Genomic DNA, 24322 nt, shown 5'->3' with positions numbered 1-24322 from the left:
AACCCTTAACTTCTGACTTGGAGTCAATACTGTGTATTGGCTCCAAGGCAGAAGAGTGGTAAGGGTAGGCAGTGGGGGGTCAAGTGACTTGCCCAGGGTCACACACCTGGGAAATATCTGAGGCCAGATTTGAACCCAGGACCTCCTGTCTCTAGACTTGGCTCCCAATTCACTGAACTACCCAGCTGCCCCCAGGCCTGTCTTTTTAATGCTAGTATATTATTCTGGTGGTAGTCTGGCTATTTTTTATGGACCAGTGCAGTCTCTGAAGAACTTAAAATGAATATCTCATAAAGGGTAATGGAGAGGCACAAAAATGGATGTGAATAAGCTATAACATATAACAAATTAGGAACACCAAAGAAGAACCAAAGTTAAGGATTTCTGAGAAATTTTTAAATGAGATGGGCTGATCATATAGTAAGAATGAGGAATAACTAACCTCTGGACAGACTATGTTCTCCATTGGTATTCTGATAGTGATAGAAGAAAGTAAGGAATACCTCTAGCATATTGGTTGGATCTTATATGGCAGACTTATGGAGGACCTGAATAAATGAATGAAAAAGCACTTGACATCTCCTTCTGTATCTCCTTTCCAAGAAGTTCATCTAGGTCACTATGATTAACTATGGTTATCTCCATAGACTTTGTCCTGGCCCCTGTACTGTTCTCTTTCTTTACTTTTTTCCCTTGATGCTATCAGCTCCCATGGATTCAATGATCATCTCTATGCTGATGAGGTCAGAAAAGATTAAAGTGAAGTATATTAGTACCAGTTATGAAATCTGTGCCGAAAATGTTTTTTTTTTTGTATGTAGAATGGTGAGGAAATTGAATCTTTGAGACCTGTGTTTAAAATGTATTGAGTAGAGTACTATGCCTGGAATTAGGAAGACCTGAGTTCAAAATAAGATTCAGCCATTTCTTATCTATGTGACCCTAGAGAAGTCACTTAAAACTCTGCCTCAGTTTCAACTAAAATTGGGATAACAGGGTACCTAGCTCCTTGAACTTTTATGAGTATCAAATGAGATAATCATAAAATGGTTATTAGCCCAGGGTCTAAATAGGTTCTTGCTTAATAAATGCTCTTTCTCTTGCTCATTCTTTTTTGTAATAATAAAGTTGAGCTGTTTAGCTGCTAAGCTGCTACTCTTCTATTATCTCTTGAAGTTTTCTAAAGTTTACTGATCATCTAATATGGAGAGGGAAAAAGTGATTGTAATAATCAGTATATAATAGCTCAAACACAGCCATAGTTATGTTAAGTTTTGTGAATACTTTTATTTGAAGTGAGAGCAATTGGGTTTGAATCATGATTCAATCACATGTTGTCTGTGTGACATCAGGCAAGTCACTGAACTTCTCTGAGCCTCAGTTTCCTCATTTGTCATATTGATTGGACCAAATGAGCTCTAAGGTTTTCTCCAGCACAAACACCATTATCCTTTTAAAAGTAGTGATTTGCTCTGAATTCCCCATGAACCTGAGATTAACATCTTATGTAGCTCTTCTGTCATCTCTTTAAGTGTGGACAGTGGTTTTATAAGTGTATTACTCTTGGGGGCAGCTGGGTAGCTCAGTGGTTTGGAAGTCAGGCTTAACGATGAGAGGTCCTAGGTTCAGATCTGGCCTCAGACACTTCCCAGCTGTGTGACCCTGGGCAAGTCATTTGACCCCCATTGCCCACCCTTACCACTCTTCCACCTAGGAGCCAATACACAGAAGTTAAGGGTTAAAAAAAGTGTGTATTACTTTCTATGATGTTTAGTTTAAAGGTGCTAAACAGTCATTTGGATGTAGGTATTTTTTGTAAAGACAAATTTCATATTGCTTTATTGTCACATCTCAATTTATTAAACTTGCAGAAAAATTCTTTTTGCAAAATTTTTCTACTTCTTTAAAAATGCCTGGAGTTTTCCTTAGGGGCAAAATGTGCCCTGTTTCATCATTTGACTTTTTAGTTTGTAGCAAAGTTCTCATTTGAAGCTCACAAGATGAATCTCTAGATGCTTTATTTTTGCTCCATGGTACTTTTTCATTCTTTCAACTGTCTTAGAGAGAACTCTTTCTTTCCTTTGTTTCCTGGTAACTCTCATTCTAAAGAGACTAAAGTCTCTCTTTGTAATTTTTTCCACCTTATTCTCCTATTATGTTACCTTCTTCTGGTTTAGTTTCATTATATATTTGTGATAGATATTATAACAATTATTTAGTAAAAATTTAAAATGGTATTTTCCATTAAACCAAAATGTATATAGCTCTTCTCTGCTTCACTTTATAATAACATTTTTCTTCATTTATGTTGTTGTTAGCCTGTTGACAGTCATAACTTATGAGAAGATTGAAGATACTTTTTTTTAGTAACTTCTATACTTGTGGTTATCTTCTTGTAAGATAATAGAGTTCAAAATTCCTAATTGAGTCTTGGATGATTAAGATATTAGATTGGATATTTTCATTTTACAGCAAATGAAGTTTAATTTACTGTCTTTCTTCTCAATTTTAAATTATGATATATCAGTTTGAGAGGTTTTACAACTACATTGGAAGAAAGAAAGCTGTCTAAAAGAACAGTTCAAAAGTAGCTCTTTTTGTACTTATGGACTGACTATAAAGAGTCTGTGTACACAAATATCTTTAAATTTGTTATTTTATTATTGTGGCTTACTTTTGGATCTCAAAGAATGGAAATTATTTAGAATTATAACTTTAGTTCTAAAAGTTGAGATTGGGCTCTTGATAATGGTTGGATAATTTTTGGCCATTTTGGTATAGTAGTAAACCTGTTTCAGTTCTATTGATATTTTAGCTTCAGTATAGTTTTTATCTCCCTTATTAACATATCTTTAAAGATGTTTATGTTTATGTGCATTTATAATGTCTCCCTTTTGCAGGCCATATTTCTTCCTCTATTAAAAGAAAGTAGAAAAAGAAAACTTGCATCATAGATATATGTAGTACAGCAAGACAAATTCCCACATTGACCATAACATAATATATATTCCCATCCCACCTCACCCACTCTGAATAGTTGTCATTTTGGCAGGAGGACAGTAAAGTAACCATTGCCATAAACCAGTGGTTCCCAAACTTTTTTGGCCTACCGCCCCCTTTCCAGAAAAAAATATTACTTAGCCCCATGGAAATTAGTTTTTAAAAATTTTAATAGCAATTAATAGGAAAGATAAATGCACCTGTGGCCATCTCTGCCCTCTCTGGGTCGCTGCAGCACCCACCAGAGGGTGGTAGTGCCCACTTTGGGAATCATTGCCATAAACCTTTCATCTGTATATAAAATACATTTTTGTCAATTGTTTTCTAATTTTTTTCTTTATTAAGGTGTACCTCCTTGACCCCTGGACCTAGCTGTGATCGATTTAAATTACATATACCATATGCTGGGGAAACATTAAAATGTAAGTAGATATTGCTTATTTTTCAGAGAAACGTCAGTTACTATTCTTTCTTTATCTCAAATGATGTTTCTTTGTGCATTACGAAGTGCTACTGCTCTGCATTTATAGTGACATGCTTTCCACAATGCTTAGGAATTATGCTTCTCTTATTTGAGGTTATGGCTTGATTAAAACATCTTATCTCTCTGCTATGTCTGGCTCTACCCAAAGTAAGACAACCCACAGTTTTAAAAATATAATTAGAGGAGTTGGGATGTAAATCTTTTTTTTTCTTCCACAGCAGTAGGATACTGTTAACTTTCATTCGTGTACTACCAGTTAAAGACAAATACCCAAAACACTAAAAGTGCCTTTGACTATGTGGATGACAACAAAATGTGGCAAGACCTCAAAGAGATAGGAGTACTAGATCATCTTATTGTCTCCTGAGGAACCTGTATGCAGGTCAAGAAGCAGCAATTTGAACCAAACATTGAACAGCTGATTGGTTTAAGATTGGCAAAAGAATACTACAAGATTATATATTGTCACCTTATTTATTTAACTTATATGCAGGTCACATCATGTGAAATGTCAGGTTACCAGAAGAATTGTCAGCAATCTCAGATATACAGATGATACTACTCCAATAACAGAAAGTGAAGGAGAATTAAGAAGCCTCTTGATAAGGGTGAAAGGGGAAAGTGTAAAACCTGGCTCGAAGCTTAACATCAAAAAAACTTGAGCAATGAGAGCAATGTTATATTTTTATATAAAGTTCACTGCAGACAGCAACTGCAGCCGTGAAGTTAAAAAGACTCTTGCTCCTTGAAAGGAAAGCTATAACAAATCTGGACAGCATACTAAAAAGCAGAGGCATCATCTTACTGAAAAAGGTTTATATAGTCATAGCTGTGATTTTCCCAATAGCAGTGTATGGCTGTGAGAGTTTGCCTATGAGGAAAGCTGAGCACCATAGAATCAATGCTTTTGAATTATGGTGTTAGCGAAGACTTTTGAGAGTTCCTTGGACAACAAGGCAATCAAATCAGTCAATACTTAAAGAAATCAATTCAGACCATTCTTTGGAAGGACAACTACTGAAGCTAATGCTTAAATACTTTGGCTACATAAGGAAAAGACAGGATTCATTGGAAAAGACCCTGATATCAGTAAAGATTGAAGGAAAAAGAAGACAGCAGAGGATGAGATGGATAGTGTCATGGAAACAACTAACATGAACTTGGACAGACTTCAGGAGATAGTAGAGAATAGGAAGGGCTGTAATCTGGTCCATGGATGTTCATGAAGAGTTGGAGATGACTAAATGACTGAACAACAACAAACCCAAAATGCAGGCAGTCCCCTGCTTATGAGAGTACCTGCCTTATGAATGACTGGGCTTATAATGTCTCTCCCTGTCCCTATGAATAAGTCAGTCAGTCAGTAAACATGTATTAATCTCCTTTTTTACCAACCATTGTCTTCCTGCTGTTCTGTTTCAGTTGCTGCTACTACTGTCTCCCCAAGAGCAAGAGCCCTTCAACTCCTATGGAAGCCACAGCTTCTAAAGCTCCTGCTCACTTCTTCCAGGACCTCCTTCTCTCCTCTACCCAAGGCTCTTCTCTTGTGTTCTGTTAACTGCTGCTCTTCTTAAAATCCCCATCTAAGCATTAGTAGTAGCATTTTAAGCCTAGAGAGTCTAATATCATTGAGACTACTTCTAACAGAGAAGTGTTATTGTGAGCAGATTGGTTGGTTTGTTGTCTTTTGTATGCAAAGAGAACTAAAATGACATCACTGGTGATGTCTTTTGACTTGAGCATAAATTGGATTTAAGTGAGGTATAGTTGTATAAAGCTGTCAGCCTCACTCTTCCAGAGTCATTAAAATCTAGTTTCAAGACAAAAGTGAGGAAGACTTTTGGCTCAGGATGCAGTGGATGATTTTGGCTTTTTTGATTTCTGACCAAGCTCTAAGCACTCCACAGCACACCTTTCATGGCTGTTGGAATGAACTGCTTTAACCTGCCCCTTCTGCCTCGGGGTATCTTCACATGCCTGGGGTAGACATCCCCAGACGGTGGACAACATCTTTGTGGCCCATCAGTTACCTTCAACCTGATTTAACTCATCTGCCAAGATGGTTTACTGGGATGTGGCCATTGTGCAGCCTACTGCTTCTTGGAGCCACATGTGAGAGCCAGGTGACAGGTGATTACTAAAGGAGGAAAACAGCCTTGAAAAGGGCTTGGCAAGCCCTCACAGAAGTGCTAGTCTTCCCTGAGCATTTTGTACACCTTGTGAGCAGATAGGTATTCTTGGCATCTCTGGTTAGAATTTAGAATGTTTTCCCATAAATTAATATTCCGAATGGTGATTATGAATCATAATTATAAACATATTCTACATAAAGTTGTCTGTATGATGTTAGTATAAATGCTGATAGTAAAGTAGAGATCAAAGATTCAGAAAGGCTTGAGTTTGAATCTTCTGATAGATGTTTACTAGCCAAGTGACTATAGGTAACTTATTTAACTCTTCAGCCTCAGTTTCACCATCTGTAGAATGATAATAATAACACCGTACAAAATTATTTGAGACTCAGATGAGATATTTGCCAAATATTTTGTATATCTTAAAGCACCATGTTCAATGTTTATTATTTTTACTATTAAAATATTTATAATAAACTGAAAAACACGATTTTCCTGCTCCTTTAAGACCTTTTTAGACTGTCCATCTGGAACTGGTTCCTCATTTAACTGTCCATGTATCCTTAAGAGCTTATGGATTAAACATTGCCTCTTCTCCTATGCTTAGCATAGTGTATTGCACATTAGTGAACACAACTGTTTTTGAATGAATTATATAAAAATTGGGTATAGTAAGGAGCTGGATGCTATCTTTGAATTTTAATATTTGTACTATGCTGCTAGGCATTGTTTTAGACATCATCTTGATAGTTGTCATCAGTTTTGCTTTTTATATTTTTCCAAGATTCACTTATTTGAAGATCATTCTCAAGCACACATGGTATTTTTAGCATCTAATTAGAGAGGCAGGTCACTTCAGATTTAGCAGGTATTCTAAAAAAGGCTTTTTGAAAGAAAATTAGCAAGTCTTTTTTTATACATTAGTCATTCTCTTTTAATGTTAATTCCAGTTTTTGTACTTTTGGGGTACTTTATGATGTTTGAAATGAAATAATTTTTGAAGATTTCTTTGTATTGGTATTTCATGGTACTCTAATAGTTTCTTAGAATCCATAATGCATCAGATATTCTATTTTGCAACTAGCAATAAACCTTTCTTAAGAAAATCATTATTTTTGTTGGAAATAGTAATATAAAATGTAATTTATTTATTGTTGTTATATTTTACCAGGAATATTTTTTCTTTTTGCTTAAAGCCATTTTTGCTCTCTCATGAGGAATTATAGAATAATAGAGCTGATGCGAAGGATTTTTGAAGTCACTTAGTTGAACTCATTGCTCTTATGAATAAGGAAATTGAAGCCTATAGAGATAAAATAATTGTGCTTCAATTCAATAAACAATTTAGTAAGTATTGACCATGTGTCTAGTACATATGTCTTTTCTCTTATTAAAGAACCAAAAAAAGCAGTTGTAAATAAAATTGAGTGAAAAAAATCAAAAGTAAAGATGATTGGTAGACACATTCTTTCAGCCAAGTAAATTGACCCGTGAGCATCAGATGCAAAGAGGCAAACTCTTTAAGAATTATAGGTTTTCATATAATCCAGAGGAAGTATAGTATTGGGTAGAATTCTAGTCTTGGAGTCAGGAAAATTTGTATTCGAAGGCCATTTCTCATACTTACTAGCTGTGTGATCATTGAGAAATTAATCTCAGGATAAACCTAAGTACCCTCAGTAGTTCATACTCAATACCATCAATAATGCATCTTGAGGTAGTACTTTACCTCAAAGAGTTATCATAAGGCTCAAGTAAGATAATTTGTATAAAGTGCTTTAAAAACTTAAAGTGGGGGGCAGCTAGGTGGCTCGGTGGATTGAGAGCCAGGCCTAGAGACAGGAGGCCCTAGGTTCAAATGTGACCTCAGACATTTCCTAGCTGTGTGACCCTGGGCAAGTCACTTGACCCCTATTGCCTAGCCCTTACCATTCTTCTGCCTTGGAACCAATACAGAGTATTGATTCTAAGATGAAAGATAAGGGTTTATTAAAAAACAAATAAACAAAAAACCTTAAAGTGCCACATGAACATATTATTCCAGAAAATTTTGCATAAGAATTAGAAAAAAAAGGGCAAAGTAATGGTTGATAGAATCTATAAGACACTGAAATAGAATCTTTAAATTTAATTTGCCAAGAAATGTCATGGCCAAACTTCATAATTTCATTATCAAACAATAAATGTTTTTGCATCTAGGAAAAATTCCTTCATAATTGCAAAGAAAACAACTTTAGATTGCTTAACCAAATATAAGAAATGAAAGGATAAATTAGAATATGTTAATCTGAAAAAGATGACTTCCTTTTCAACTATGTTAATTTGAGCATAGTCAATGGGAGGAAAAAGATTAATTTCAAGGAAAAGGAAATCATTTGAGACACTCTTAAAACCAGAAATAACCATCCAAATAAGCAAAAACTTTATGCAGCTATAGTTTTTCCCGAATTTTCTCTTTGTCTAATGAGGGATAACAAATATTTCTCTATCCTCATAAATTTAGTCCCTTTAGGTTGCTTTGTTAGTAAACAGAGTTTTGAAGAAATTTCCTAGTAGAATTTGGAGACTAAAATTACTAGGCTGAGAAACCCACTATAGCTAGAGGTCCTAAAACAGTTTACTGCAATTATCTTCAAATTGCTTTCCTTAAGGACACAGAGAATATTCATATTAATCTATTCTTGCTGAATGGCCAGAGGCCATAGTTCTCTAATTTCAGTGTAGTGGAGGTTACTATCTTCTCAGTAAGCAATTTCCATTTCCAGAGGTATCACCAAAAGTGCCAACCAAACCACAAAAGCCAAATCTAAGATCATCTTCTACACTCCCCTCCTCTCCCCTCATTACAATTCTTTTCTACTCCTGGGAGATTGCTATAATTATTCAGGTCTGAGCTTGACTCAAGCCATTTTCATAACAAGTTAGGCTTGATATTTGAAAAAAATGTGTCACTTATAGGTCATTCAGTATTTATCAAAAAGGAATATAGTTAATAAGGATCATCACTGAAGGCACTTTAAATTAACTGAGTGGAGCTTCCTTGCTGGTTACCCTATAATGATGTACCAATCAAGCATTAGAGTGTCCATTTCACTGTTCACTGAATTCCTGATCTTTGACTGGAAGTGTGGTTATGACTTCTCTTTGGATTCTCTTTGGATCATTACTTGGCTTTTTTTTTTAAGAGGATTTATGAGAGAGACTTTGGCTGAACTGTTTCCTCTTTCTCCACCATCTTTGTCAGTCTTGAAGTATAGGATATTGAAAGAATAGCAAACTGAATTCTGTTGATACTGAATTTGAAGTAACTATGGTTATCTATGAGTTGGAACATTAATTAAAATACATATTTTACATAATTATGTGGTACATGTAAAAATTTATCATTTTATGGAATAGAAATGATATATTAGAAATGAACATAAAAGTTGTAGAAGTAATAAGCATATTCTTTTTTTTTTTTAAACCCTTACCTTCTACCTTAGAATCAATACTTTGTATTGGTTCTAAGGCAGAGGAATGGTAAGGGCTAGGCAATGGTTGGTTAAGTGACACAGCTAGGAAGTGTCTGAGGCCAGATTTGAACCTAGAACCTCCAGTCTCTAGGCCTGGCTCTCAAACCACTGATCTACCCAGCTGTCTCTAATAAGCTTCTTCATGAATCAAAGGGTATGAGGTCTAATTGGATAGTAAGTAAGAATATCCTTCAAAATTTTTTTTTAATTTTGAATTACAAAAAAAAATTCCATTTTGTAGCATTTTTCAAAAAATATTGAGCCTTGAATTCTTTTCCTCCTTTCCTACCTCCTTGCCACACAACCCATGCCTTAAAGTGGTAAGCAATCTCATATAGATTTTACATGTTCAATTTGGTAAAACATTTTTCCATATTAATCCTCTGTGGAAGGAAACTGAGTAAAAAAAAAGAGAAAGTGGAAAAATTTGTTTTGGTCTAGATTTAGACTCTATCATATCTTTTTCTTTAGAAGTAGTTGGCATTTTTTGTCATGAGTCTTTTGGGATAATTTTGGACCATTGTATTGCTAAGAATAGCTAAGTTATTCAGATTTGTTCATTATATAGTATACCTGTCACTGTGTATAATGATCTCTTGATACTGCTTATTTCCATTCTGCTTTAGTTCATATGTCTCCAGGTTTTTCTTAGCTCTCCTGTTTGTCATTTCTTATAGCCTGATAGCAATCCATTACAGACATATGCTATAATTTACTCAGCTTTCTCCAATTCTTTGCCCCCACACAGAGACCTGATTTTAATTTTTTGATATATTTAAGACCTTCCCTCTTTTGTTTTTGTAAGAAATTTTTTATTATTATGAATCATTATGATTATTGGGTATTATTCTCCATCCTATTTACTCCTATTTAGTTTCTGAACTACTCTTCCCCAAATTTACTCTTTTTTCTATCAGCCTCACCCTCCTTCTCTTATTTTCTTTCCTGTCTACTTCTTATGATTATTGGGTATTATTCTCCATCCTATTTACTCCTGTTTAGTTTCTCAACTACTCTTCCCCAAATTTGCCCTCTTTTCTATCAGCCTCACCCTCCTCTTATTCTCTTTCCCAGCTACTTCCTGTAGGGTAAGATAACTTTCTATACCCAATTGATATCTATATTCTTTCCTCATTGAGCCAATTCTGATGAGTGTAAGGTTTGCATGCTTCCCTCCCCACCTTCCCTATCTTCCTCTCCACTGTAAAATCTCTTTCATGCCCTTTTATGTGAGATAATTTGTCCCATTCTATTTCTTTTCATCAGGAATGTTTGAAAGTCCTTTATTTTATTGATTATCCTTTTTGTCTCCTGAAGGATTATGCTCGGTTTTGCTGGATACGTGATTTTTAGTTGAAGTCCTAACTCCTTTGTTCTCTGGGATATCATATTCCAGATCCTCTTATCTCTTAATATAAAAAGCCTCTAAATCTTATGTTATCCTTATTGAGGCTCTGTGATATTTGAATTGTTTCTTTTTGACTGCTTGCAGTATTTTCTTCTTGACCTGGAATTTCTGGAATTTGGCTATAATATTTCTGGGAGTTTTCCTTTTGGGATCTTTTTTAGGAGGTGGTGGGTGGATTCTTTCAATATCTATTTTGGCCTCTGGTTCTGGAATTATCAGGGCAGTTTTCCTTGATAATTTCTTGAAAGGTGATGTCTAAGCTCTTTTTCCTGATTATTGCTTTCAGGTAGTCCAATAATTCTGAGATTATCTCCCTTGGATTTGTTTTCTAAGTCATTGGTTTTTCCAATGAGATATTTCACATTTTCTTCAATTTTTTTTCTTTTGATTCTTTTTTGAAGTCTCATGGAGTCACTAGCTTCTACCTGTGCTATTCTGATTTTTAAGGCATAATTTTCTTGAGTGAGCTTTTGTTTTTCCTTTTCATTTGGTTTCAGTGAATTTGTGTAACAACTCTGCCTTTTAAGAAGTTCTTCTCTTCAGTATACTTTTGTATATATTTTTCCATTTGGTCAATTCTGCTTTTTTAAGTTCTCTTCATAGGATTTTTGTGCCTCTTTTTACCAATTGGCTTATTCTGTTTTTTAAGAAATTTTGCTCCTTTACTAAGCTGTTGACTCTTCATTTTTCTGTAAAACTATTTCTTTTCCAACTTTTTCTTCTACCTCTCTTATGTGATTTTTAAAATCCTTTTCGAGCTCCTCCATTGATTCTTCTGGGGCTTGAGAGCAATTACATTTTTCTTGGAGGTTTTGGATTCAGTAGTGTTGACTTGTTGTGGTCTTCTGAGTTTGTGTTTTGGTCTTCCCTGTCACCAAAATAATCTTCTATGTTGAGTTTAATTTTTTGTTGTGTGCTCATTTTCCAGCCTTTTTCTTTTCTTTTAATTTAAAAACTATTAAAGTTGGGCTTCATAACTGTGGTGAAGGGAGCACTGTTTTAGCCTTCAAGTTCTTTGTGCAGCTACATGTAGAGCTGGTTCTGCGAATCTCTCTGCTTTTAGTTCATTCAAGGTAGTTAGATGTAAGGAGAGGTATGTTATTAATACTTTTTCAACCTGCGCTCTTTTCCATGAGTAACATAAGTCTATTTTACCCCTTGGAACTTTGACCAGGGTCCCCTGCTCCTTTCTGGCCCCAAGCGCTGATATGTGTTAGTGCTCCTTTTCACCTCAGGACTTCTACCTGGCTCTGCTTGTGGGCAATGCAAAATAAGCCTTTGGGGCAATTGGATAGCTCAGTGGAGTGAGAGTCAGGCCTAGAGACAGGAGGTCCTAGGTTCAAACCCGGCCTCAGCCACTTCCCAGCTGTGTGACCCTGGGCAAGTCACTTGACCCCCATTGCCCACCCTTACCAATCTTCCACCTATGAGACAATACACTGAAGTACAAGGGTATAAAAAAAATATATATACAAAAAAAAAAAATAAGCCTTCCCCTAAGAGCCAACAAAAGGACCCTTGCAGTCTCCTTCTGAGCATAATGTCTATGGCTGAGAGGCCCAGAAACCTTTACTGATGTGTGCCAAAGGCCTGTTACTATGATAGAGCCTGTCATGACATGCTTCTTATCCATCTTGACTGACCCTCAGGAAGAGCATCTTAATAATGAGTTAGACAAAGGAAAAATCATAGAAACTTTGAATAATTATTTCAAGAGTTTTAATAATGTGATAATGTACCAATTTTTATCAGAATCTTCCAACCAGTCCTAAGAAGAAAAGTTTCATTTCTGAAAACATATTGAAAAAATGTAAAAGAAAGTTAAAGATTTTATCAACTAAAAAACCTATCAAATCAGTACATTAAGAAGCCTAAAGAAAGCACAAAATATGTATCTTTTAAAATTAGAGGAGAAAAGGGGACAGCTGGATGGCTCAGTGGATTGAGAGCCAGGCCCAGAGAAAGAAGGTACTGGGTTGAAATTTGGCCTCAGATACTTCCTAGCTGTGTGATCCTAGGCAAGTCACTTAACTCCCATTGCCTAACCCTTACCACTTTTCTGCCTTGGAATCAATATATAATATTGATTCTAAGACAGAAGGTAATTTACTCTCACCACTCATTTCACAGTTTTCTCACATCATCTCCATCATCACCTTCACTTCAATGTATCATGATCATCCCTTCCCCATTTTTCCATCCCTGACTATCATTTCCACTGTTGCTTTAATCTTTGATCTCGTATTTATTGGTTTTTTCATTATTGTCCGCAGCTATGACTATGGGTCTCACATACTTTAAAAAATAAACAAACCTACCAAACATCTATAATCTCTCATTTTGGCTAAACTCCTCAAAAAGCTTTCTATATTTGATTCTTCTACTTCCTCTCTTTTTGCTTGCTCTTAAACTTGCAGTCTGACTTCTCAACATTTAATCGAATTTGCTTTCTCCAGACTTACTGGTGATATGTTAATTTCTGTCTAATTATCTTTCCTCAGTCCTTATCCTTATTGATCTCTCTGCATTTGAAATCACTGACCACATTCACCTCCTAGATGTTCTCTCTTATCTGGGTTTTTGATAGTTTTCTTTCTTGACTCTCCTCTCGATCTGATTTCCTATCTTTCTGCTCCTTTCAAGTCTTCTTTACTATATTTTCAATTTTGTCATACTCACTAACTGTGAGTATTCCAAAAGACAGTCCTAGGTCCTTTTCTTGTTTCTTTCTGTGGTCTACTATTATGATTTCAATAGGCTTCATAGATTAAATCATAGTCACTCTACAGATGATTCACAGAAATGTAATTACAGTCCTGGTTTCTATCCTGTTCTTCAGCCATGAATTGCCAAGTTGTAATTTCTTTTTATACAACAGCTCCAGTATACTTCCTTTTCTTCCCATTCACACAGCCACCACTTCAGTTCATTACCATTTCTTGGACCATTGCTGTAATCTTCTAAATGGACTTTATGTCCCAAAAGGATTTGTGAAAAAAAAAATTGAACATCAAAGAGGTGGCTAGATGGAAAAGAGAATTGGTCTAAAATGGGGAGATTAGTCAAGGGTGAGATATTGAGAGACAGCCCATATGTGGCATTAGTACTCACTTGATTGCAAATGTTACAGGAAGGCTCCCAGCATATTAGGTTGCTCACTCCAGTAGAACATTTATAATAGGATATTGAGAAGAGTTCAAGACAAGAAGACTTCAATGAGTTGTGACTTCTACCATTGGAGGGAATACTCAAAATTCATAGCTGCATCTAATGTTGATAGATAACCTTTCTATCCACTGTGCATTAATTCATCTCCAAATAGGTATATTACAATCCTCTCATTATAGTAGGCCCTGTGGATTATTTTATGTAGAAATAATTACCTTGGTAACACAACCTTCATATACTTTTCAGTTCAGAACTTTGACTTTGAAACCTTACTCTATTAGCAATGCTTTAGTTTTTCAGTATCTATGCCTGAGACATTGGTAATAATAACACCTTATTAATATAAGATTTAAAATTAGATTTGACTCACTATGAGAGTTATAAAAGTGAGATTGTGGTCATCACTTATAAAATATTAGCCCTTAAGTCAAAATGACTGTTAGCAGCTTTTATTTACAACAAGATAGAGATATTGGAAGTGGGCAATGTAGGAAGGAGACAGAGCCTTGTCTAGTCTACCAGCCTAAATGCTGATCTGGTGAAGTCCTGCTCAGCTCCCATGGGCTCTCTGAAGTCCTGATCTCCACATGGAAGTCCTGGTGGTATCTTCAGCCAGAAATCCACCAACTCGAGTCTCTTCCTTCAGCCCAAGTCACTCACCCAGTAAGTCTCTCCAGCATAGAAAGCTCCAGTCAAGAATAAGTCTAGGACAACCTGCCTGCTTCCAAGAGTCATCCTTCAGCCCAGCTTACCTACGCAGAATGAATCCAAGAAGAATCTCTCTTCAGCTTGGCTCTCCAATGCAGAGTGAGACAATGAATGCTTGGGCTGGCCTTTTCAGAGCAGTTTTCTCCACATCACTTTCTGTTGCTCCACTTTACAGGAACCAATCACAGCCTCCCAAATTGCCTTGTACTGGGTGGGTGGGGCAGTGTCCTTTGGAGGTATGAGCTTTTTCCAGTAAGTGACTTGTGAACTCTCTCACTTAATGGTTAGCTAGGTACTAAGTAGGGGTACTTCAAGTTCTTGATTTGATTAAATTAAAGTTTGCTGATTACATTAAAAATAAACTTAGTCTAATTCTCTCTTCAATACTTTAATGGATCTGTGATTTCATTGACTTGGATACCCTTCCCAACAAAACAGATCCCAACCTTTTGATGACTGTACATATACATTGTGACTCAGTGTTCTCTTATAAAGTTTCCTCAAAGTTTACCAAATATGCTTGGGGCCTCCCTTTAGGTCTCTTAGCAAGGCATCAATACTAGTGGAGCACAGGTCATCTCCTTTCCCCACTCTCCACCTCTAGCTCTTAATTCTGTTTGGAATCAATCAATAAATGTTGATTAAGTACATACTATGTGCCATGAACTTTTTGCTATTATTTATTTCCTAATCTTATTTAACAGATTACTGCAGAACAATTGTAAGAAACAAGTTCAGTTTTATTATCAGATAAAATAGAAATTTTATGGGCAAAGAAAAAACTGAAGAATCTGAGGGAATTGAAAATCTCTTCCTAACACAACTTCTAGGTGTGCTACATAGTAAAAGAATGGATGGCAAAATTTTAGTCTATCTCGAATGATTTTAAAGAGGAGATGGGCAAACTTAGAATGAAATTTCAAAAAATCTTTTTAGATTTTTGTGGCAGGAATATAACTAATAGACAAAATATGGTAAAATAGATATATTTTAAAAGCTAATGTCTGGTATAACTATCATTAATGCATAATTCCTGCCATAATACTTGACAGAAACTAAAGGATCTGAACACAACACAGTGTGTACTGCAGCTGTATAAGCCACCATGATTAAATGGTTTGAGAAAGCTATTGAACACCTTCAAAAAGCTATTGGGAGATTCTAGCAGTATTTATTTGGTATATACAATAGAATCCAGAAAACAAAAATTATGGGTACCTTTAATCAGCAATTGAAAGTGAAAACTAAAAGATTAACACAATACAGAATGTCAAGATAGTAAAAAAAAAAAACACTACACAATCAACAATTCAATGTCAACCAAAAACTGAGTTGTAGAAAATTGATATTCAGACATATTATAAGAGATCAAGAACTCCTAAAAGAAGATGAAAAAGAAAATCTGGTTATTCATATTGTTGGAAAAAGTACAATATTTCTTTCAAAGTGTAAAGTTTAAGTTGAAAATAAAAACCAGTCAATTATCAAATATTTATTTGGTGCCTATGTTATAAGGACAGGTGCTCTGTTTTCTGTGATAAATACAATTAATGAAGTAAGCCCTACTCATAAGGAGCTTATATTCTAGTGACTGAAACAACAAAGACATAAATATCCAGGGAATAAATAATATAAAATAGTTAAATACAAGGTTGTTTTGAGAAGGAGGGCACCAGCACTTGGTCACATCAGGAAAGGCCTAATATAGAAGGCAAGACAGAAAAAAATTAAAACACAAGTGTGACCAGCACTTGTCTAAATGCTGTAAATATAAATACAGGCCTAGAATAGTATAGTTCCTACCCTCAAGGAGCTTACATTCTAGTGGGGGAAGACATTACACAAAAAGGAACTTAAAAGGATGGGGAGTGTGAGGATTTGGTGTTGAAATCTGGAAAGTTAGAAGCAGAGGCAGGAGGGAAATGATACTTGGCTAGTCTGTGCTTTTCTCCAATATGGAGGCTCCTGGGGTGGAGGGTAACTCACCAATGGAAGGGATTTGGGAAGTTCCCTGGTCAGATGACCTCTAGAGAGGACAGGTATTCTAGGGTTAAGACACCAATTGCTGATGGCAGGGTGAGAAATTTAGAAGCAGAACCAGGGAGGGAAAGAAGATGGTGCTCTGCGTTTATCTTGAAGAAAGAGAAGGAATTTTTGAGACTGGTGGGTAAGAAATTCATTCCAGACATGGGGGATAGCCAGATTTCTTAGTTTCTATGTCCTTAACATAAACAAAAAGAAAACAACCTACCAACCTACCAGAAATGAGTAGTTTTGTTTTTCATGTCACTCTCCCTTGCTATTTACTTCTTTAAAAAACCCAGGAACAAAACAGTAATAATTACCTACCCCCTCCCATCAATATGACCCTTCCTGCAGAGCTAAGTGTTAAAGATCACATGTTTTTTAACCTCCTTCCCTGTTCTGAAGCCCACAGTTTTCTGATCTTGTGATCTAACCTAGCTGCCTTGTTTTTAGAAGGAGAAACTGAGCTCCACAAAGAGGCAGTGGTTCATTAGTTGTAGAACTAGGACTATGTTGTAGCATGTTGTAGCACTCCTATTTTGCATTTTCTCATCTAGCACACCTCATTTTATTGAGAGGAGTGATGGGGATGACTGGAAAAAATTAATCAAGGAAGAAAAAAATTTGAGTAAAAAGGGGAAAGGGATGAATTTCTAGTAGAATTCTCTTTCTAAAATCTTTTTCTTTCCTCTCTTTCCCTTCTGGAAAAATTAGGGGTAAATCATTTCTATCCATCCCATTATGGGTATTCATGTGGCATGTTTATTACTGACAATTGGAGCCTGACAATATGGATGATTAGTATACGTCAGAGTTACAATTTTTTACTCCTAGAAGGTCATACAGTATACTTGTATTTAAAATTCTCTATTGCAAAAAGTCCAGTTTACCAATTAATTTAAATAAATAAATAAGAATATTCATCATCCATATGAATGGCAAATTTAACCCCCTTTGGAATAATGAGCAATTTGTGACCATATGTTAAAATACCATAAGACAGCTTTAAAGATTTGGTCTCTGGCCATTGCCAGATTGTATCGTAGGAGTACAGCAGTATTGAAAAGCACTGACAATGTTTTCATTGGCTCTTGGGGGACATAGCAACTCCTTAATATAACATATAAAGAGCCCTGTTTTCAAACAAACCCATTATATGGAGGTGAAGTATAACAGGGATCCATTTTCTTATTCAAGTACATAAAACTTCCCTCCGACTACAAAGTGAAAAAATCAATATTAAAAAAATTGTGTAGGAGGAAAGGTTATTAAAAATAGTAGGGAGGAATACAGAAGGTAAGCCAAGGGATAGATGAAAGATACTCTTCATATTCTTTTTAGAGCATGTACTGGTCTTTATCAGATCTAAGAAAATAAGAATCACATGTTACTCATTCATTTTCTTTTTGCCAGCTTTTATGGTGTTAAAATTGTTTTTTATGTTAATACTGATTTCATGCCATAAGGACTGCCAATTAGTGATTTTTTTTTCCTTCCAGAAGAATGATTCATTATCTGGTAAAGTCAAATATTAATTTTTCTTCTTACCATAAGTTCAGAATGCCTGTGAATCATTTGTGGCATTCAGTAGGATCATGGCTAAGAGAATGAAGTCTTGTGCCAGTAAACATAAGATGATTTTGTAATTACATAGTATTTTACGACTTCTTCCCTGTATAGTACCATTGGCATAAGCCAAGGACAGTGTTATTAAGTATGTAGCAGGACCAAAAGCCTCATGAAAGACTTTCTGACCATTCATTAACTAATCAGATAGTTAACCTCTCAGTGCTGCCTTGTTACTCTCTAAGACAGGGGTCGGCAACCTTTTTGGCCTTGAGAACCATAAACGCCACATTTTTTAAAATGTAATTTCATCAGAGCCGTACAGTGCTCACAGTGAGCGCTCCTGTAACAATCCCTGAAAAAAAATTGACTTTATGGCTCCTGCAGAAAGAGCCATATCTGGCCCTCAGAAGAGCCAGATATGGCTTGAGAGCCATACGTTGCCAACCTCTGCTCTAAGACTAAATATTTTCAATGCAAGTTCAGATTTGCACTGGTTGAGGGAGTTTCATCATTTAGAGCTTCTTAAAGCAGTGAATTCAGAGGTCAGATCCAAAAAACCCCAACCTTAAACCCTTTTGATTTTACCTACAATTTTGGGTAAGAAAACAATAAATACTATCCTTTAATGCTGGAGGAAGTAGAGAACAGTTTGGCATCACTGTTATTATATTGTATTAGTCTGGGGGCAAATGTTAGATTGACTTCAAGCTCCTCTAACTCCTACTACCTCCTCCTTCCAATTAAAAATTGTTTTTAATATTGTGTATACCTATGTATTTGTCTACTTAGATAAAATATAATTTCCTTGAAGACAGGTGCTTTTTTAATTTTATTTTTCTACTCTCGGTGCCTAGTGTGTATAAATGTATATATAGGTATATAATATAAAGGTATATATAGTACATGTTTATATACACACATTTATATGCATATGCATATCTACCATATACATATGTATGTATATTCTCTCTCTCTCTCTCTCTCTCTCTCTCTCTCTCTCACACACACACACAAACACACACACACACACACACACACACAAAGAGTATATGTAAATTTTTTTCTTTTCTCCCCCCTAGAACTCAAAAAGCTATTTTAGTAAATTTTTTCCTTCCTTGGCAAATTATGTATTTTTGATGGGATTTTCATGGATGTGTTAATATTGAGTCTCCTTCCCTCTCTCCCTGTTCCTCCCTCTTCCACTCTTTCCTTTTCTTTTCCCCTTCCTATTTTTCTTCCCCTTCCCTCCCCTTTTCATTACTCCCTCTCTTTTTCTTTTCTTCCCTTCCCTTATTCTCTTTCCTTTCTCTTCTTTCTCCCCCATTTCTTTCCCTTCTTTCTTCCCCATTTCTTTCCCTTTGCTCCCTTCCCTTCCTCTTCTTTTTTGATTACTGCATTTAATCTAGCCATTATTGTTAGTCTACTTTATACTTCGGTAGTTTCTTCCCTTAGTTTCTTTTTCCACTAGGAAATTATATGAGTTAGAAGAGTTCACTGAATCCTTTCACTTTAGATACATTTCTGTTTCTTCATGAATTGTCAAAGTTTACAGTATTTCAGGTATGTGGTCCCTTTGATTCTTTCTTTAGAAATTCTGTCCATCCTTACATTTCCAGCTCAAGTGGGCATGGGGGGGGGCATAGAGTGAAGAACACTGTCTGAGCCTAGACAGCATCCTCACAAAAGTGTAGGGGCAAGGATATAGGCAATGACATCTGGGCATAGGTAGTATTCATGATGGGGGGGCAAGTGTGTGTGTGTGTGTGTGTGTGTGTGTGTGTGTGTGAGAGAGAGAGAGAGAGAGAGAGAGAGAGAGAGAGAGAGGGAGGGAGAGGGGCCCCATAGTCTGGGGTTTCAGAAACAGTGGGCATTGATGCCTAGGTTTACTCAGATTTTTTTGGGATCCAACACAATGCTATCTCTACTTTCTTATCCTCTGTAACCTCCTTCTTTTATCTTCCTTCCTGTCCTTAGGTTTGCATTTTTTAGTTGAGTCAGGGTTTTAGGCCTGTCCAAGTATTTATCAAATTCAGGAAACACTTTTGAAACATTATTCAGGCCATAGCATTGCAACATTTCTTGGGACATGTCAAGATTATAATTTGTAAGTTTTAAGATTTCTTTCATAGGAATTAGGCCACCCCTAAACTTCTTCCCACAGGAAAAGAAGAAAAGAGGGGAGTCTCTTAGCCACATTTGAAAAAGAGTATATTAAAAGCCTATATTAATATATGTGTAGAAAGCCACTTCGGGAGACGGTTTTCTGCTACTCTTTCAAAAGGAGAGATTGATATCTCCTAGTGGAGGGCACCTAACTTCACTATTTTTCTGTAAGAAGTTGCCAATCTATGATTACTAATACTAATCAATGTATATTAGGAAATAATGCACAAATTTCATCCCACATAGCAGGAAATGACATGAAAAGAACTAGAATTCCAAGGGACCTCTGAAAACATCACTACTCAGTCTAAGATTCTCCTCAATTATATTTTTGACAGGATCATGATTATATTTTGTGCATCTAACATAATACTCTGCCTTTAATGAATGAATTTAGAATTATAACTTAAAGCACATTTTTCTATTTGTTTGAATCTATAAATTAAAAGTTACATTTTTGTTTTGTTTATCATTGGTTTGATGGATAGAGTTGTGAATTAGGATTCAGGAAACTATTATTACTCTTTTTTTGTTGTTGCATTTTGTGAGCTATTTTTATTTGTTTCCTTATTTCTATAGAAAGGAAATAATATTACCCTCATATTAATTTTATAGGAAATGTTACAAGCTGAGTTCCTGCCTTTTAAAATGGAATTGAAACTTTATTTAAGCATTTTAAATTGTTATCCTTCATTGAAGTAGGAAAATGAATACCTTTTTCTGTATTTGCCAGCCCAGTGATTCTATGGGATTTGACCACCTAATTGCTTTACTTTCAATTTTTAAAAAAATTTTCAACTTTCATTAAGTTTAAGAGAAGTCTGAAGATATCTTGATATTCTCTAGAAAAATTAGCAGTTATAAGAATTCATCTGTTTTCTTTATTTCCCAGAAAGATATTGATATCTTGGTACTGGCAGCTCTCATAATTATAATCATTCTGTAGAGCATAAAAATCTACATTTTCTTCATTGAGTTCAATTCTATCCTCATTAGGAATGTTTGTCATTCTTGATGATATAGTTTGAATGCATATTAAAGCATACTATGCTTCATTTTATTTTCTTTGTGGGCTTTTTTATATGTGTCTTCTTCAACATGACTAGTAGGAGAATGCATGATTGCATTTGTATAACCTATATCAGATTACCTGCTGTCTCAGGAAGAGGGGAGGGGAGAGAGGGAAAAAAAATTTAGAACTCAAAGTTTCAGAAAAGTAATGTTAAAAACTCTTTAACTTTTTAATTGGGAAAAAATAAAATATTATTGAAAGATAAAAGAAAAAAGTTAAACTCAGATGAAGAAATCTAAGAATCAGCGTAGGGAAGCATTAAAGAGATCATATGAGTTGAGGGATAATCAGAAAGTATATTGTCACTGTATTGAAGTATGGACTATATGGAGGAAATAATGAGGAGTGCAAAAAAAAGATTGTAAACTGGACACAATATAATAATAATGGGCACTTCAGTTCTCTAGACATTTTCTGGATTTTCTTTCTCAAAAGCAAAGTAAGTAACCAATACCTATTTTGCAAGTAATAATTTCATCCTTCAAAAAGTAGAGGAAGTATTGGAGGGAATTGGCACCATAACAACAATAACAACAACAATGATAATAATAATAGCTAGTACTTATATAACACTTTAAGGTTTACAACTTGCTTTGCATTTATCTCATTTTATTCTCATAATAACATAGGAGAGGATTTATTTTTATCCCCATTTGCAGATGAGGAAACTGAAGCAGAGACGTGAAGTGATTTGCTCCAAGGTCTTATGATGAATCAGTGTTTGATTGGATTTAATTTACACTCATATCTTGCTGATTACATGTCCAGTGCTTTGTCCAGGATGCCACCTTGTTTCTCCTCCCAGCTCTAGATCCAGTGGTGGTCTAATTTAGACATAATTCTTCTCAATGAGGAAACTCTGGTTGCTAAAGCAGGAATTATGACCCTGAGGACCATCTTACCACAGACTGCTGTTACTATTTGTTATAGTTATTTTGCAACAGCAAGTAGATTTAACAAAAGTGTCTAGAACAATAGACTTTTATTGTGGCACATTATATTATATATGAGGGAAGGCACAAGGCAATGAGGCATTTGGTGGTGGGATCACAGAAGGGCAGTACTATGAGGGAAGAATGTCAATGTATAGTTGGAAAATCTTGAACCCCTAAAAACTACATTACCCAAACTTCCTTTCTGTATTACCTAGAATGCTTTTCCTTTTGTAAACGTTTGTGTGGTCACGTTTTGTATAAGTTCTGAGGCTCCATCTCATTGTCTCTCTTTTGCTCTGATGAGCGGGCTGAATATCTAGGTCTTACTTTAGTTATTATTAACAAAACTTTATTAAATATAATAGTTATTAGATATTAATTTTAAAATCCACATCACCATGGATGCTATTGGACCTTTCATGCATGTTTTCAGGTGTAACTTATGGAAGAAGATGGTCATAGTCAGTGATGGTCCTATCGAGAAGCAATCTTTTAGACATGGCATACCCAGCTTCGCTAGCTTTGTTCCTTCTAGACAATGTGAGAAATAGATGGGGTTCATTTCTGTCTTGCTGCAGTGATCTGAGTCCATAGCTTTTACAGATGGAGGTGATAGATTCTTGCTTAGGGATGTTTGTATTTTCATCTCTAATATCATAGTTCAGAGAGACTAGGGATTGATTAGTGGAGAGATGGCTGTACTAGCATGAAGCATGGAAATTTATATACATTCCCAGAAAAGTTCAGAAGTTCAGTGAAGAGTATTGTTAGAGCTGAGGCATCCAGCCACAGGAGAGGATTAAATCAAAAAAACAAATTTTGGATTTTCTCATGTAGTTAGATAATAGTTTTTTTGGGAAAAAAATTGTTTTTGTGATCTGTCAACCAAAAAAGCTAATACAATCTAGAATATATTAAGAGAATTATAGTGTCCAAGACTAGGGAAGTGATAATCCCATTGTATTTTGCTTTGGTTGGACCAGAGAGAATTGTATTTCATTCTCGATACCACATTTTAGGATAAATACACTGGAGAAAATCCAGGAGAGTTTAATTAGAATGATGAGTATTTGAGATCTTTCCAAAGGAGTATCAGTTGAAGGATATGAGGATATTTATCATGGAGAAGAAAAGATATGAGGGATAGAATTGCTATGTTCAGGTTTTTGAAGGGATGTTATATGGAAGAGGGATTAGACTCATTCTACTTGACCTGGGAGGCCTGAACTCACTACAATTAGGTGAAAATTTCAGAAAGGCAGATTTCAGTTAAATGTTAGAAAGAAACTTTCTAACATTAAGAGCTATTCAAAAGTAGATTGGTTCCCTTGGGATGGTGGTGGATTTCCTTTTTCTGGTAGTTTTCTGATGGAATTTAAATGCCGATTTGTCTGGAACGTTGAAGAGAAGATTTTCCTTTTTTTGGTTGCATTTGACTAGATAGCCTCTGAAATTCCTTCTCTCCTTGGAGATTCTTTTAACTTCTTTTTCTCTGATTATTCTAGAGTGTAGAAATGCATGCCTTCCATCTTCTTCAGTAAGGAGACTACCTAGGTTTGAGGATCCTAGGTTATAGATATAGAGTTGGAAAGGACCTTACAGTTTGTCCAGGCCAACCTCTTCCCTTTATAAATGAGGAAACTGAGGCCCAGGCAGGTGAAATTACTTGCTGAAGGTCACACAAGGAAGAAAATCAGAATCTGGATTTGAATCCTAGTTCCTGTATAACAGTTGTTTATTTAGCTCTATGAGAAATGAAATCTGTGACCTCAGTAGGTTGCTTGCTTGCACCCTTGGCTTCCATCCTTGCTGAGGCTGAAATTTTAGTTCTCTGATTTTATTATGACTAACTGCTACAGCTGAATGCCTGGGTGATGGCATGAGAAGGAATCCTGTTGGAGGATGTTATTTTCAAATTTTCTGCCTCATCTACCACTGATTCTTCATCTAGCAACACCTTAATACAAATAGTGGCTCTTCTCACATATTTTCTGGAAATACATCTTTTGAAGAAATCCAGCATTTCCCCTTTTCTTCTTTTAAACTGTTCAGAAGCACATGTCTTTCCTTTTTTTTTCTATGCCCCTTGTTTCCTGTACTTTTCTTTCTTTCTTTCTTTCTTTCTTTCTTTCTTTCTTTCTTT

At 35.5% G+C, this 24322-nt stretch overlaps 1 protein-coding gene across 1 annotated transcript in view; it reads left to right on the top strand.

The window, feature by feature from the left end:
* The window catches only part of BABAM2 (BRISC and BRCA1 A complex member 2), a 636045-nt gene that overhangs the window by 72390 nt on the left and 539333 nt on the right, over window positions 1-24322 (top strand). The window contains exon 3 of the mRNA XM_044663708.1: window positions 3346-3422. Coding sequence (XP_044519643.1) covers window positions 3346-3422 — 77 coding nt within the window. The remainder of the gene's footprint in view (window positions 1-3345; window positions 3423-24322) is intronic.

The sequence above is a fragment of the Gracilinanus agilis genome, chromosome 2, assembly GCF_016433145.1.
Source record: "Gracilinanus agilis isolate LMUSP501 chromosome 2, AgileGrace, whole genome shotgun sequence".
Taxonomy (NCBI): Eukaryota; Metazoa; Chordata; class Mammalia; order Didelphimorphia; family Didelphidae; genus Gracilinanus; species Gracilinanus agilis.
The sequence above is the reverse complement of the archived record's forward strand: the minus strand, read 5'-3'. Positions and strand labels throughout refer to the sequence as shown.